The sequence below is a fragment of the Vespa mandarinia genome, chromosome 2 (assembly GCF_050613455.1).
Source record: "Vespa mandarinia isolate Hongniang chromosome 2, ASM5061345v1, whole genome shotgun sequence".
In the NCBI taxonomy this organism is placed as follows: Eukaryota; Metazoa; Arthropoda; class Insecta; order Hymenoptera; family Vespidae; genus Vespa; species Vespa mandarinia.
The window spans coordinates 15,472,501-15,489,272 of NC_140811.1; the positions used below are offsets into that span (position 1 = coordinate 15,472,501).

At 39.8% G+C, this 16,772-nt stretch overlaps 1 protein-coding gene across 3 annotated transcripts in view; it reads left to right on the forward strand.

Moving 5' to 3' along the window:
• Positions 1-16,772, forward strand: part of MESR6 (misexpression suppressor of ras 6) — a 450,575-nt gene that overhangs the window by 256,835 nt on the left and 176,968 nt on the right. For all 3 annotated transcript variants that reach the window (XM_085655244.1, XM_035866000.2, XM_035866007.2), the window contains exon 4: positions 14,997-15,123. In XM_085655244.1, coding sequence (XP_085511370.1) covers positions 14,997-15,123 — 127 coding nt within the window. The remainder of the gene's footprint in view (positions 1-14,996; positions 15,124-16,772) is intronic.

Below are 16,772 nucleotides of genomic sequence, written 5' to 3' on the forward strand. Positions count from 1 at the left end.
GTATTTATCGACGTTTCATAGAGACGTAAAATCCACGCGATCGTGAGCTTCATTCGAGACATTGATGAAATCACGAAAGGTACCTTCCTCGTTTTAGAAACGGTAAAGGCCAAGGATTATTGAATAGCATGTTCTCGGCTATCGTTAGCCACAATCAGGTTTTACAGGCAGGATCGTAGGAGCGCAAGCGGTATCATACTTTCGATGATATTTACGAGCCGCAGAGAGATACGCCTGGCGGAACGATTATTTCTACCGGTGGCACACGAAGAAGAAGAAGAAGAAGAAGAAGAAGAAAAAGGAGAAGGAGAAAAAGGGTCCTGTTCTTTAGCCAACGCGCTACTTTTTCTTTCTTTTTTTTTTTATTTTTTTTTTTTTTTTTTTATTACGCACAAATTTTTTCCATTTCAAAAGCATATATCCGTTGGTACTATTCTCGAAAAATGAATGATCCCTATGACGATGACGATATTCCTTATTGCTGCGTTTTTCTTTCATTTCTTTCCTTTGTAAATTAACGATTATCATCGTACAATATATTATATATGTATATATATATATAATAAAATTCGAATGTTTACGTTTATCAAAACTTTTGAATGAATGGAGGTTTGACACCAAAGAGGAGGTTTTATCGACGTGGATAGAGGTACGACGACCTTCGTCGTTTCGATCGGCAAAGCTTGGCAAAGGAGGATGCGGAAACACGGATTGCTGCTTGGTCGCTGCCTCTTACCCGACCGTTTCTGCGTGAGAGAAGAAACCGAATGGCATTGTTCTCCCTCTCGCGAGTGGACGGTGACGTACGTCCACCGAGCGCTCATTATGTTCCCGTTACCCCACCTACCTCTTCACCATGTTACATTCTCTGAGAGGCTCGCTCTCGCGAAAGTACTTCTTTGTGTCATTCTTTACAGACTATTTTACTTTGCCCGATTTATTGATTTTTATTAAGTCATTTCTATTCCTTTTTATTTACTTCTTATTTTTCTCTTCTTCTTCTTTTTTTTTTTCTTTTTTTTTTTCTTTTTTATTAGACTCGACGTAGATTTTTATCATTAGCCTAAGTTCACGATAATTTCATGCATTCTCCAACACAAGATTGTTATATATATATATATATTTTTTTTTTAATGATGCATCGATGCTAGTTTTCCATAAAATAACAAAAAAAAAAAAAAAAAAATAGAAAAAGAAAAAGAAAGAAAAAAGAAATAAAAATCTAACGAACGTTATAACGCTTGAATAGAAAATAATAACTCGAACAATGGGGAAGAGGTAGCGATCGTTGAAAAAAAAAAAAAAAAAAAAGAAAAGAAAAAAAAAATAAAGAAAGAGAAAAGAAGAGAAAAGAAAAGAAATGACATCGTTTGAGGAAGGTAAAAGGGTAAAAGAGAGAGAGAAAAAAAAAAAAAAAGAAAAAACGTAGAGGTAAAAGATCGAAGGGAAGTTGACTAGAGAGCGAGTTTAACGGCATGGCACGACGTTAGCATTCCCGTTAAGTAGTTCGCTTTTCTGGCTTCCTCGATAGAGAGCAAACACTGGCCGAACGAGAAACTCCGCCGTTGGCTCCACCGACTTCCCACGGCTGTTGACATGTTTTGTGTTCATTAGTCGACTCTTGGAGCTGCAGAAGCAACGGCCGTTATTGCATAGCTTCGTGTTACGGAGACGCGCTCCCTCGCACGCTTGAACGAGAGCCCCACTGCCTTCGCACGTATTACGCTTCTCCGACGAGTACTTTAAAGACCGAGTCAGAAAAGCTTTTAACCGCAGCGTGAGAAGAGTCCGAATTATGTTCTCTCTCTCTCTCTCTCTCTCTCTCTCTCTCTCCCTCTCTCGCCTCTTGCTTAAAGAGTCTTCTTTGGATTTCGTTTCTCTTTGCCACCCATTGTCCGTTCTTTGCCTCGGTATGTAGTTACCAATGTATACCTCTACTTACTTGGACAGGTGGACAGATAAAAGAAGACGAGCATGGAAAGAAGGAAAGTTGTAATTGATTTGAAATCAACGCGAGTTCAGTCAAGTGAAGATAAACGATTTGCGGACGATTCTGAGAATCGACCTTTTACCTAACGTTTCGTTTCGAACGAAGGGGAATTACTTTCTCCCTCTCTCTCTCTCTCTCTCTCTCTCTCTCATTTTTTTCCATCTCTAATCGCTTGATAAATAATCGATAATAGTATACTTCCTGTAGAAACGAAGAAGAGAATTACGATAATTCCAACGCAAATCTTTTACCACTCATCGAATATAATATTCGCATTTGAGAATAGTCACGTGGAATAGTCCAAGCGTTAGAATAAGGTCCGATTCGTCGATAAATCAGTCGATTCGATCGATTCGAGCCAGCCGCAGGTTCCGCGTGATTTCTACGAATAGATAAATCCTCGCGGAGTACTCGTTAAAATACATAAAACGTTCATCGTCCTTTCCCCTCTCTCTTCTCCCTCCTTCTCCCTCTCTCTCTCTCTCTCTCTCTTTCGCACTCTCTCTTTCATCCTCGTCCTTCGTCTATTAAATTCTCATTTTAATATGCCGACATATTTTAGGAAAACGACAAGTCGGCGAGAAAGCCATATTTTTTTTATTATTCCTTCGAACAGCGTCCAGCGTATGTAATGAAAACATCGATGAAAAGAGCTGTGACTACTGTCCATTAATACTTACATCTTCCATCTCCAGAGTAATTATTAATTTTTACACCTACCATATTCCCATAGCGTTGGCCGTATGTATATTATGCGCGTTCACCTCGAGATAACTATTACCGCACGACGACGTAAAACCTTTCGACGTTTGTATTTTCTTGCCAGAGGAATTACTGCCAGGCTCTCTGATCTCTTTTCTTCGATCTTTTTTTGTCTTTTTCTTTTATTTCTTTTCTTTCTTTTTTTTTCTTTCTTTTTCTTTCTTTTTTTTTTTTGTACTCTATCTCCTTCTTTTTTATTTCGCTCCTTCCTCAAACCGATCGCAGTACGTTATAAATTCCACGTCGCGGCATGGAAAAGTAAATCGGTTGAATTATTTATTACCTTATTACGGCCAGTTAAATCAAACAAATAAGGCGCAATCAAATCGTGTTCTTTAAAGAGCACGTCGCGTTGCGATATATCGAATACGTGATGTGTACCATGAAGCAAACTGTCACGCATGAATATGCAGTACGCGTGCTCTGAAAAGAAGAAGAAGAAGAAGAAGAAGAAGAAGAAGAAGAAGAAGAAGAAGAAGAAGCAGAAAAAGAAGCAGAAGAAGAAGCAGAAGAAGAAGAAGCAGAAGAAGAAGAAGCAGAAGAAGAAGAAGAAGAAAAAGAAAAATAAGAAGAAGATAGAAGGGAGTGAAATAGCGAGACAGATAATAGCCATATGCCGATAACTATTCTCTACCTATCTTTTTCTTTCTTCCTCGAGTAAGCTTTGAGATTACCACGAAGTATTTTTCTACTTTTTTTTTTTCTTTTTTTTTTTCTTTTTTTTTACAATGCCTCTTGCTGATACATCTATTCTGTAGAGATTGTATTTCGTATAAATCACATAGAGGATGAAGGACGCGTTACTTCATTCGTCGCGAGGTGATGACAAAAAGTCGTTACAGAGATGATATTAATGTGAGATCGAATGACGATGACAACGACGACTCTTCGTTCATGCGACTAGAAACGATCATTGGAATCAGCAAAGGATGGCTGCCAGGAGAACTACGTATTATACAAAGACGGGGTCTAACGTGTGTCCTCATCTCTCTCTCGTAACGTCGTGATTGCATTTGTATGGATCTGATCGACCTGAAGAACAGAAGGAAGAAAAGTTAAGAGGGATCAGGAGGACAGAATGATGATGGTAGTGGCTGGTGGTGATGATGGTGATGTTGATGTTGGTAGTAGTAGTAGTAGTAGTAGTGGGTGGGAGGGGGAGGGACGATACTGGGAGAGAGAGACCATCACGATATATCCGCGAAGAACCGCACCTACGCGCGCATCCAACGAGCCGGATTGCCTTCTCTAGGAAGCTGCATCCTCCTCATACATTAGAATCATTATAAATTCATCCTTGATTCTTCTTCTTCTTCTTCTTCTTCTTTTTTTTTCCTTCTCCTTCTTCTCTTTATTTTTCTTTTTCTTCCATAGTCCTGTTCAACAAGATCGAAGATCGTCTTTAGGAGCTACTGATCCACGAGGTCCTGATTTTCGATTTACGTTTCTAAACTTTCGTCGATTGGACAAACATAACTTCGACTAATATTAGAATATTCTTTCACTATCATCGTTCTCAATTAGATATGAAAATATAACGTATAAGAGATGTTGTTCGTTTGATCGTCATTTCGAGTGACCATCCATCGGAAAGAAGACGTTCAATTGGGTGGTATAGGAAAGGGGGTGAGAAGGAGGAGGAGAAAGAAAGGAAGGAAGAAAAATGGGGGAAAAAAAAGAAAAAAGATAGAAAAAGGACTAATCTCGATCGAGTTGATTTCGCAAAAACCACTCTTAAGAATTGATCGCGGTAGGGTGTACCATTAGGTTTCTTATTATTGGAAGGCGCTCGTCGGCTTATAAGTAGACACATCGTAGATAACTAATAATGGGTTATTACTCATTGGCAATGGATAGATTAATCTTTTCAGACAAGACTACTCGATAGACTTTCGATCTAGTAAATGTCGTAGAGACGTGGCAAATTCTCGTACACGGGCAATAGACTTTTAATATGGCGCAATATCGTGGAAATCGGTTGCGGCGTGATATAATTTCCGAGTTTACCATCGAATTAGCTGCTGTCATGAATGACGATGTGAAAAATTTTCAAAAATTTGTCTTTTTTTCTTTTTTTCCATTTCTTCTTCTTCTTTTGCTTTTTTTCCTTTTTTTTTTCTTTCTTTCTTTTTTTTTTCTTTTTTTTTTTTTTTTACAACGGACGTTACGTTACGCATAGGTAACGGTACGGACGACGGATGGCATCGACGCGATCCTTCCTACGTCCATTCTTTGTTCGTCGATAAATCACTGTATTTTGCGACAACGCCGAGCGCGCATCCTGCGCGAGAGCAAGGAAATTATGGTACTTTTACCATTCTCACAACGTCCCGCGCTATTCCCGCAATCATCGATCGACCATGACTAATTTAGTTCTATCGGCTCCATTAGATGGTAACGCTTCGAATCGACCAAGTTCTCTACGATAAATCTTCCGGTCTCTTCGTACGTCTCGCGAGATCCTTTCTCGTTCGAGACCGGAGAAATCGTATAGACGTAAGAAGCATCACTGAGCTTCCCTTATGTTTATATGTTGAATAATTCAAAGAGAAAGAGAGAGAGAGAGAGAGAGAGAGAGAAAGAAATTACGTCCTGAAATGAGCCCACCTATCTTCAGGATCGAGCAAATCGTTGCTTCGTTAACACCATTGCAACTCCTTTGTCTATAACGATCGTTTGCGAACTTACAATAGCTTCCACTTCCGGCTAGATCAGAGTCCCAATCTTGAATGTTGTTTATCGTTAGCGAGAAAAGCTACGGAGGCATACGTAGGCTGGTTAATGATGGATCGTACGTCGGCGTGGTTAACATTACGTGGGTACAAAGCATTGGTATCTTTCAACGAAGAATCTACATTCCTAGATTCTCGCGATGTCGCCATACCCATTGCCATAGAATGACTCTTGGGAAACATAATTCGCTAGCGAGTACAAATGTCCCGTGATTCATGTGCCACGTGCACCGCTTGTTCCTCCATCGCGGAATCGTCGAGTCGAAAGAACGTCTACGACCACGAACGTGTATGTATTATCCTATGTACATTTGTAAATATATGCATGCATACGTTAATACCTATGAAAACGTAGTAGCTATGTTTCTTAGCACCACGTCGCGTGCTTTGCTTTCCGCGGCTTACCAAGAATTCTTTCATTGTCGTACCTACCCTACCACGATCCCGGAAACGACTTTACAATTTCGCTTCTTGTCGTTCCCGACGACAACGACGACGATATAGAACGTAGGACTAATGTCAACAGTCAACTAAAGAAACAGTCAACTTACTGATATTACCAAACGTATCCATGATTCTTTAATCGGACACTCTTTGCTACGGGGGACGAACGATTGAAAGTATTAGCATCCGCGAAAGTATCCGAGCTACGTCTTTCGAGAAGTAAAGGGTCATTAACGGCATTTAAATGCGCGGAACGTACTGTACCACGACGCTGCCGTCGACTAACGAGCCGGCGGAAGAGTTACGAGTGGCTGCTGCTCTGTTTACGTTTACGATACCAACGACATCACTTACTAGCAGAGGAAATGTTCGCTATTAGCGCGGGATTACCCGTTCGCATGGCAGCGACACGCTAATCCCTGTGATTTCTCTCCCCTCGCCTCGTCTTGGTGTGTCTTCCATCTTCTTCCATCTCCTTTTCTTTCTATCTCTCATTCTCTCTCTCTCTCTCTCTCTCTCTCTCTCTCTCTCTCTCTCTCTCGTTTTCCTTCTTTCAAAGCTAAGGCACGCGTATGTTCAAGTCGATCCGTCCACTTTCCTTCTTGTTCGCTTTTACCTACCTACGTGTACACGTTCTGATGCTCAAGGCTAAAGTTTTCTTTCCTTCGAACTACCTTCTGGACCTATCCCTTGGCGCAACGTGGAGTAGTATCGCGTGTCCCTCGGACTCCCTCTTTTAGTTGCGTCCCGATACCGCCAGAATATTTCCTCTTCTTACTTGCAACCTCCCGCTGCCGTCGTCTCTTTTTCTTCCAGGTATCCTCTCGCACATCCTCCGCTCGTGATTACCGTAATTTCCTCGACGCTACGTCACGTTGCGCCTACTACTACTACCTTTTCTTCTCTCCTGCCCGGATCCGTTGGGAGAAATTAGTTCCACGTACGCTCCTCTTCTCTCCTCTTCCTTCCACTCCTTTTAACCAACACTACGATCACCATCACCACCACCATCATATCACCAACACTCGATACTCCTCTTCTCTTCTATCTCCTACTCCTTTTCCTTGTAAAGATTCGTCGCGGAACGGAGGCCGTAGCACTACGCCGATGTAGGCTGCGATTCACTGGAATCGAATCGTCCGAGGAATCCATCTTTCTCTCTCTCTCCCTCTCTCTCTCTCTCTCTCTCTCTCTCACTCTCTCTTCGTTGCTCCCTCGGCTCAAGCTCAATTTCCTCTCTTATTACCGGTTTTACGAAACGCAACGAGCAATACGCGCGCCCGTCTCTGGGGTAAATGCCGCTGCTTAAGTCCTCCGGTCAAAGTCCTCCGAGTCTCCAGTGTGCAACGAGTTCCTCGAAGAGAGTCGATTAAGCGGAATCCGAATTGATGGATAACACAGAGCCAGTACAAATGGAAGCCGTACCAAGAAGCATCTTTTTGTAATTACTCCGGCTGAGTAAAGTAGTCACTAGTCACTTCGTTCTCCAGGCGATTCTCCCTATAAGAGAACAACGTTCGCGGCCTACGTTCTCTCCTTTTACCTTTCATAGATCCTTTGTAAAATCTTTCGACATTTTTCCTCTTTCTTCTTCCTTCTTATTCCAAGTTATGCGACGTCTTTGAGACCGCTTTGTTTCTACCGCAGGAAAACGCTTTGTCCATTAGCCATGCAACTCGTGGAAGCCATAAATCCCTAGAGGCAAATTAAATGACAAGCCGTACGCGAGAAAAAGATAAAACGAGAGGGAGAGAGAGAGAGAGAGAAAGAGAGAGAATCGTATAGTTCGAAAGGATTCTCGTTAAGACTCACATCTCGATCCCGTCCTTCTTTCGATTCTTCTTCTTCTTAAGCTCGCTACGCGCTAAGACGTTCACGGAGCATTTCCGTTAGTGCCGCGTCACGATTTCACTCCCTGCTTATAATTTTCAATTATCCTCTCGTCGAGTACGACGAAATCGTATTTCATCAGCAGTAACCTCGGCTACGTTGGAGGAGGTTCGTTCTTTCGTTCGTTCCTTCGTTCGTTCTATCCGAACGGGCGCTCGTGACATCGCGATTGCATTCGCGATTTCTTGCGACTTGGCTACGATCGGTAAGGTAATGTAACGAGTGTCATTAAGCGACATTCACTTAATTCAATTATTATGGTAGCCGTAGTTCGCTCGAGACTTATTCTCTCTTTCTCTCTCTCTCTCTTTTTTTGTTCTTTTTCTTGCTCTTTCTTTCTCTTTCTCTGTCTCTCTCTCTCTCTCTCTCTGTCTCTCTCTTTCTCTCTCTATCTCTATCTCTCTTTCTCTCTCTATCTCTATCTCTATCTCTCTTTCTCTCTCACTTCGCCCTTTTTCCTCCGCTCGCCCTCTCTCTGGCGTGCGGCATAAATTCTGCAATCGCGATTAGAGCCAAGACCTGACTAATGCGCCGAGGAATTATTCTATTAGAGCGAAGGTACATTAGAGAGCCGTTCTTAGAAAAGTACCAGAGTACGGCGAGTTCAGCCGCGGCTAATAGGATGCCCATTAGGTACGCGGGAGAAAGAGAGAAAGTAGAGGGAAGGCATCCGCGGCACACGGCGAGGGCCCATAAATAAAACTGCGAGGGCCAACGAGACGATAATGTTCGCGGGGGTGTTACGGGACTAACGCTAATTCGCTACGGTGCATCTACCAAGAGTTGTCCTCGTTGCTTCGAGGGGGGTAACTTCGAGTCTCACTCTATTTCCTCTTAAGAGAAGATGGTATATGACGTGTATCGACAGAAAAAAAAAAAAAAAAAGTAAAAAAGAAAAAGAAAAAAAATATTCCTTTTAATATTATCCTTATATATTACCGTGTAATTAATAATTTTTAATTATCTAAAGGAATGGAGAAATTTCTTTTTTTTTTTTTTCCCCATAATTTCTTCTTATATTCTAAAGTATAGCACGTTTTGGTCGTTCAACGTTAAAAGTAAAAAATGTTTAATTCCTCGCGAGGAAAAATGTTCTATAAATTTTCTTCTAGCTAAGAGGCAAAGAACGTCGAGAAAGTGAGAGGAATGGATAAGATAGGCAAATAACGGCTATTTGTGTCGGCTCAAGAAGTGTTAGAAGGTGGATAAGGAAAAAAAGAAGGAAGAGGAGGAGACATCGGCCTATGAATGACTAGTTATCTCTCTTTGAAGTTAACTCGGACACACGGTATTATCGTTTAGCAAATGCTCGAGGTAAACTACGATCTTTGAACTTTGGATTTTTACGAAAGACATTTTTTTTCTCTTTTTTCTTTTTTCTTTTTTTTTTTTACGAAAAAATCCTCGTCACGTTATCACGAAATATTTGACGATTTTTAAAATAGACTTTCTTTATTAGATATTTCTCAATATTAAAATATCAATAGCTACGGCCCTGAATATAATAATATCAATAGCGAATATTCTCTTAATGTAATATCTTAGAGAGCCTTCGAGTTCTGGTTTCTGCTTCTAGTTTCTATTTCTCTTTTTTTCTCACTTAACCGCCGATAATGGACATTAGGATTATCGAGTAGAACGACAGTGATGTCGTTCATAGTTTAGCTAGATGACCGCAAATAGATTCGATCGAGTTAATAAGAGATCGATCGTTTTCTTTCGTAATTGAAGCCAAGATAAGATCATGCAGATAAGTGGAATTGATTTATATGTACGTAGGTGGTAAAAGGAATGTACGTGTATCGTACGTATCCATGCATAAGGTATAATATCATTTAGTTTTCGTCGGATACGTTTAAAATTATTATTTCAACGATAATGATGATTCTATTACAATAAGTAAAATCTCTTTTTTCCTTATTATCCTAAATAATAAGAAAGAACGTATTCGTTCGTAGGCGGGTACATTATTTTAAAATCTAAATATATATAGAAAAAAAAGAAACAAAAAAAAAAAAAAAGAAAAAAAATATATAATGAAACATCATATATTATCGATGAGAGATAACACATAAAAAAATTTTCAAAGTTGAAAACCATGTAACTCAGATAGATCATCTCGTAGTTAAAGAATGGTTCACCTTTAAAATGTCGCTAATTAAAAAGACTATAGAACGATACGGTGAGTATGAATCAGACTCGAAGCACGCGACGTGGTCGCGTGTCGTACCGCGACTTTCCATCTACTATGCGACTCATCGCATGCGTGAAATCAAGGAGTGGCCATGCGTTGTCTCTCCGCCCGTCCATCTGTTCTATTCCATCTCTTATCCTTCCTTTTTTGTCGTTTTCTCGCGTCACGACTTCTCTCTCTCTCGCTCTCTCTCTCTCTCGCTCTCTCTCTAGCTTTCTCACGTGTTCCTATCTTCTTTCCTATCCATTTAGCAAATTGATTCTATAACGCAACCTGAACGAATATACGAGCATGTTGCTAATGCTTTAAACGTCGGGTTACCAATGCACGCATGGCCTATCCGGCATCGGATAAATTTGCGCGAGACCACCCTCGTCAAAATAAACGCAGAAACAGAGAGAGAGAGAGGAAGCGAGAAAGATAGATAGATAGAGAGAAAGAGAGAGAGAGAGTGAGAGAGAGAGGAAGAGGAAGATAGAAAAAAGACGAAGGAAGATAAACGAGAAAAGGGCGAGAATCGTTCGCGTTAAAAGAAATATTTTGTTTGCGTGATCTTCGAAGCAACACGAAGACCCGTCCGTCGTGTCCATATATACTATACTTGAAAAGAAGAAAGAAAAATTCTCGTGGGCGAACGATAAAGATGTGTACGCGAAAGGATTTCATAATTAGCTGGAAGGGAAGTGTATATAGCTTGGCGACCGATTTGCAGCTGCCTCCGTAGCCGGCAGCGTGTGCGAGCCGATTAAATCGATCGATGTGGTAATTAAGTGGCGATTAACGAAGTCTCTCCACGATCGTCCTACCTCCTCGCGATTCCATCGACTTCGTATACGTTCACGATGTCTGTGCCCGTATTTTTGTCTACGTATATGTGAAAAAAAGTACGAGTCTTCCGTGAAAGAGCTTTTAATTAAAAATATCCTCTATACGTGCGCAGCCTTTAACTCACGTGAATTAATTCGATTTCTGAGAGCTGCTTTTTATGGAAACTCGACTGTTCTTGGATATATGGAATTATCGTTGTCGATTAATTCATTTTGTAAGTTTTCGACGAAGTCAAAAATTCTTTCTCGAAAAATTTAAGATTCCATTTCTCTCGTTATAATTGCAATTGTTGTTATTGGAGTAATCAAAGAAAGAAAAAAAAAAAAAAGAAAGAAAGAAAGGAAGAAAGAAAGAAGGAAAGGAAGAAAAGAAATTTGCCGAAAGAACGATGCGTTCGACCGTAAAGGAATTTTTATTCGCAATGATTAGTCAGCAGGATGTATGTAATGCCGATGGAAAAAAAAGAAAAGAAAAAAAAAAAGAGAAGAAAAAAAAAGAAAAAAAAAGACCTTGTGACGATTATAGAGAGTGAAAACGGTGCGAAAGAATTAATCGTTGACATTGATATAAGTCGTCGACAAAATGATTGTTTTTTCTTTTTCTACTTGTCTTGTCTCCTCTCTCTTTCTCTCTCTCTCTCTCTCTCTCTCTCTCTCTCTCTCTCTCTTTCTTTCTCTCTCTGTCTCTCTCTGCAATGAACGTTAGTAAAAATGACGTTTCATTCTTTATAAGAGATACCTATTTTCTTCGTAACATGTCTGCAGTTCGTGTGAAAAAGCGTATGTTAAGTTAGAGCCTTCGTTATTTTTATCGTCGAGACCAGACTGTATAATTATTGAACAAACGACGTGTTCAGACATCTCGAAAATACACTTAGCTACTGAGTTGCCAAAGATATTGCAAACACATATATCGACTGACGAGTAAAACCTCGTACTTTATCTTTAAGGAAATGATATTTTTCACAATCTCTGTATAAAAAAAAAAAAAAAAAAAAAAAAAAAAGAAAGAAAAAAGAAAGAAAGAAAAAGAAAAAAAGAAGAAAAGAAAGAAAGAGAGGAAAGAAGAAGAAAAAGAAAAGGGAAAAGTAATGGAAAAAAGAAAGAGAAGAAAAGAAAAATTACTTTTAGAAATTATATTCACCTCATAAAGTTTGATCATTGATCGAAATGATAATCGACGACGCCTATTTATACTATAAACGCGTTAGCACGCAAGGCGGCGTCACGATTAGATTTTTAAGCCTTTCGCTTTTACGATCCGCCATTTGATCCATCCGGCGTTTTATTATCCGCCGGTGCGAAAGATTGCGTAATCCTTTTTTTTTTTTCTTTCCATCGCGTTCCTCAACGTTACTTTCAAAATTCGCGAAGCGTAAAGGGGGCCGCGCAAAAGCGACTCAACTCGGATAAGTCGTAGGCGTTTGCACGATTTTTACCTCTCTCTTCGATTCACTAAGCAGCTCGACAAAACGAGAGGAAGTTCTATGAAAGTGATTCATAGAAACTCGACGTAGTAATTAATGATCGTTTCACGGTGGAATCGTTTGTTACGTGGGCGGTCGAAGGTATGATCTTTTCTCGGACGATATTGCTAGCAAACACTACCGATTCAAAACCGAAAGAAATCGATTCGATCTGCATCGCTAACCGATTTATTTACGCGGCTAATTGTAAAAGTCTAATAATACGAATCTAAAGAAAAGAAACAAATCGACGAAATTGCGAATGAATAATTTTGTACGAATCATTGGAGCATCAAATTAATAGATAAGAGAAAATAGAGAAAAGAAACTAATCTTTCGTAGAATTTTATTCGCAGAATGGATCGTTAATTACTCGGAAACGTGATAATTGTATTCTATTTGATGGTAGCCAAGCTATCGGAAACCTCAAACTTAATTACCTACGTCGAATGAGTTACAAGAAGTAAAGATGGTAGGTTATGAGCGAATTTTAATTTTCTAAAGGCCGCAATGCTCGATCGCGAAGTTCGATAGCCGATATGAAAGCGCGAGGGGCGGAGATCTACCTCTCTTTTTATTTTTATCATACTCATCGTCCCGATGATGTAGCTTTATTCATTCACCCGATCGCTCGTCTGAGAGTTCTTTACTTATTTTACTCAAGGAAGAATTTATTACATCGATAGGAGGGAATATCTTAACATCGTGTACATCTTTCCTCATTCAAGAAGCACGTAAGAGAGGCAGCTCTTTCAAACAGGAAGGTAAGATAATTGCAGGTTTTCAAATTATTTCGATAAGAAAGAAAGATTTGCCATATTCTCAATACGTCGAACTATTTATTATTCAAACATTACAATTTCCATATTATCATTCATTCGACGTCATTGAAGTTGACTAAATTTTCAAGAATCCGAAACATGATAAGCTCCCGTTGAAGAATTTTCAAGAGGAATACTGGACTTTTCTGTATCTTCTTCTCCTTCCATCTCCTCTCCTCATTCTCCTTTTACCGATCATTTCTCTCTTTCTTCTTACGAGATACTCTTACGCGTAAAAGGCGTTCTCTGCTCTTTTTGTTAGGGGGCCCACCGAACGGGCCCTCCGGTACACGAGGCCATTAATATTATTACCGAGCGGGAGCGTGTAGGTATCATTATCGCGGAAGATGGAGAAAAGGAGGAGCAAAAGATGGAGAGTGGAATGAATGAGAAGAAGGAGGAAGCCATGGTGGCCCTGATGCATGCTCCTACATACCCTCCGTGTCTCCCCGCCCCCTCTCCTCCACCCTCCCCCCTTTCCCTACGTTCTTCTTGCAAGGAGGCTCCTCGATTACGCGAGCATTCGAAATTTTCAAGACTCTTCCGACAGCATTGGGAATCGCCCTCGAAATTGATGTTGTTCAACCACGCGATCTTACCTCAACTTTGGTGGTAATGCTTTACGTGTTCGGGTTGTTCGATTTTTATCGCCTCCATCGTAGCATACATATCTTCGTTCTTTTTTACTCCTTCTTTTCTTTTCCTTTTCTTTTTTCACGTTATTTTTCTTTTTTGCTACCTTACCCTTTCATCGAGCAATTTTCATATGATAAACGCACTAAGAAACGTATAATAGTTAAATTGATCAATTCCATTTGTCCATATATCTTCAATCGTTTAAATATTATTTATCGTATAATAACCTTGACGAGTTTCGTTAATGTTTATTTACCAGTCGTAAACATTAAAACATTTCGTTTCAACTTCTCTCGCTTAATATTCCTCTTGACAATCACGCCTATCGATCAATGGTTATTTCAAAGCGTTAACTGATAAAGCAATCGATTCGATGAACACGGAGAATCGATTCTCATCGTCTTGGATCTATTCGATCGTTACGGTCGGATAACACTGCGTATCGTATTGTACGAGCGCACGGCGAATAGATGGCATCGAATTGAGCGACAGGTAACTAAGAAAAGGGGGCAAGAAAAGAATGCGAGATGGCAAGTATCGACGTCGTAAAAGTGACAAGCGTGTCGACATAACGCATATCACTGAAGAGAGAGAGAGAGAGAGATAGAGAGAGATAGAGAGAGAGAGAGAGAGAGAAAGAAAGAGAGAAAGAGAGAGATAAAGACGGAAACGGATAGAATGAAAAAGAGAGAAAGAGATGGTCTTTCGGTTTATCGGCAATCACGATTTGACCCGTATTAACCCTCTCAGATTCCCTTGTATCTCGAGAAAGGAGAAAAGAGAAAAGGTTCTCGATGATGCTTCCCTTCGAGTCCTCTCGCATTACGATGCTCTATCAATTGAATAAATAACCTGACATCGATACAATATTGTTATCCTAGAGCGATACTCTTTTATGTTAGATAGATAAAGATTTGAGAAAAGAGGAGAATCCTCTTTAATGGTTATCGCACGGTAGTTGCAATGTATGTAGTCGATTTTAACAGAGAGAGAGAGAGAGAGAGAGAGAGAGAGAGAGAGAGAGAGAAATAGAAATAGAGAAAGATTTACGGTACCGACCATAAATATTCGCCTCTACTTCGCGTCGCCTTGAATAGCATAATTCTCAAGAGAATCTATGTGTTAGTGTGGGGGTGAGGGGAGGGAGAGGGAGGAACATAGAGAAGGTAGAGATATAAGGATCGCTGCGTTAGTTCTTAACGTCTAATCCGCTCACGATTCTCGTTTGTTACAGGCTCACGTGCTCCGAACCTTATTTCATGAGCGAGGGCCTATATGCACCTCTGGAGGATCTCGATAATATTCGCGAGGTCACTTTACACACGATGACCATTGGTCTTTTCATCGAAGATCCAGGGAAGGTAAGTGATTATAACGTAAGCTCCGATCCACCGTTATGCAAACATTTCCTTTTTACCCTCGAACGAGCTTTCTCAAGTGAAATCCCTTCTCATCTTGTAAAAAGATTGACCACCTATATAGGTCCGCGTATATGAATTTATATATGTATGTTTGTATGTATGTACGTACGTATGGTCTTATTTTGTATATTCCATCGTCTCTAGGTACGACCAATCGAACGACACCAGGAATAATAATGACGTTCGTACGAAGAAAATGTATCACCCGTGTAACATCGTACGAAACGAATCGTATCTTCGACAGATAACTTCAACGATTGAAATAGAAATAACACATCGATTCATACGTCGATCAACTATTACGTTCTGTATTTTTGTTCGATGTTAAAATTGCTGTCTACGTTGGCTATGTGTATTTTAAAAGTTAAGCCATCAACGCGATAACGTAGGATCACGTACGATGAAAATCCGATGAGAGAAATCCATTGCCGTTCCATTTAGACAAACACAATGATCCTAAACTTATTCGTTAATGCCCGTAAACAGGATTTCTAATTGGCTAATCAAGGGAATCCTTGTGTTCTGAGAGAGAACTCTCTCATTTTTCCATCAACGTTTGCCAACGTTCTCTAACGTACTTACAACTTTATACGAGCGGCTTAAAGTAAAGGAGAGGTCGATAGGGAAATAAATAAAAAGACGGCTAATTGCATTGCCGGTTCGCTGTTGGTTCATTCGTCGACCTTTCTTATCTTACATGGACGTCGATTAAAATTACGTACGACTACGGATGTGTGGTAGCCATTTAAGCGGCACCGACATAACCACCACATGTTAAAGCAACGGCAGTGCAGCAATACTATCTCGAATGGTGCCAGGGCCGGCCCTCTTCTCGAGTCACTAATTAAATGCAACGGCTAATTAGATAACTGATAAAAGGTTATGGCGATCTCTAAGAGGTTCCACGATTACTTTTGGTTCCTTGCACTTTTTCTTCGACCCGCTCACACTCTCGTAGTTTCTTTCTATCTGTCTGTTCGATTTCAACCGAACGAAATTCGAAACTTGGCTTAAATTCTATTTAAATTCTAACCTTGAAACTTCAAGGATTTCTATTCGGACGGCTTTTAGTCAACGAGGCAGACGAAAATCCAATTAAAGAATTGCACGTTATTTAAATATCCCGGAACATGCACGTGCTTTTTCTGAAAAAGTTCTAAGATTCGTCTTTGTACGACAGGATGTATTTTATTTTATTTATTTATTTATCTTATTTATCTTCTTCTTCTTCTTTTTTTCTTTTTCTTTTTCTTTTTCTTTGCCTTTTTTTTTTTTTTTTTTTTTTTTTTGATAAAAGTATTTTTCCCACGTTCTCATTGATCGTAACTAATTAGTCGAAGAACTGGTCCATATCTCGTTTCTCACGTTTTATTATTTGTCCAAGGGCTATCTGAATATTTTATTTACGTATCTAGTGATAATTATTCCAATTGCCTGTCTCTCTTATTTGATTTATGATGTACCAATTAAATGTTCATTTTTTAAAACTGCTGATCTCGTTTCTGATAGCTACTGTTTCCTTTTAAATGCAAAAACTTTATAAAGATCGTGCGGAGATAAGTTGCTTGTAAATTAAGAGGACGTCGTTC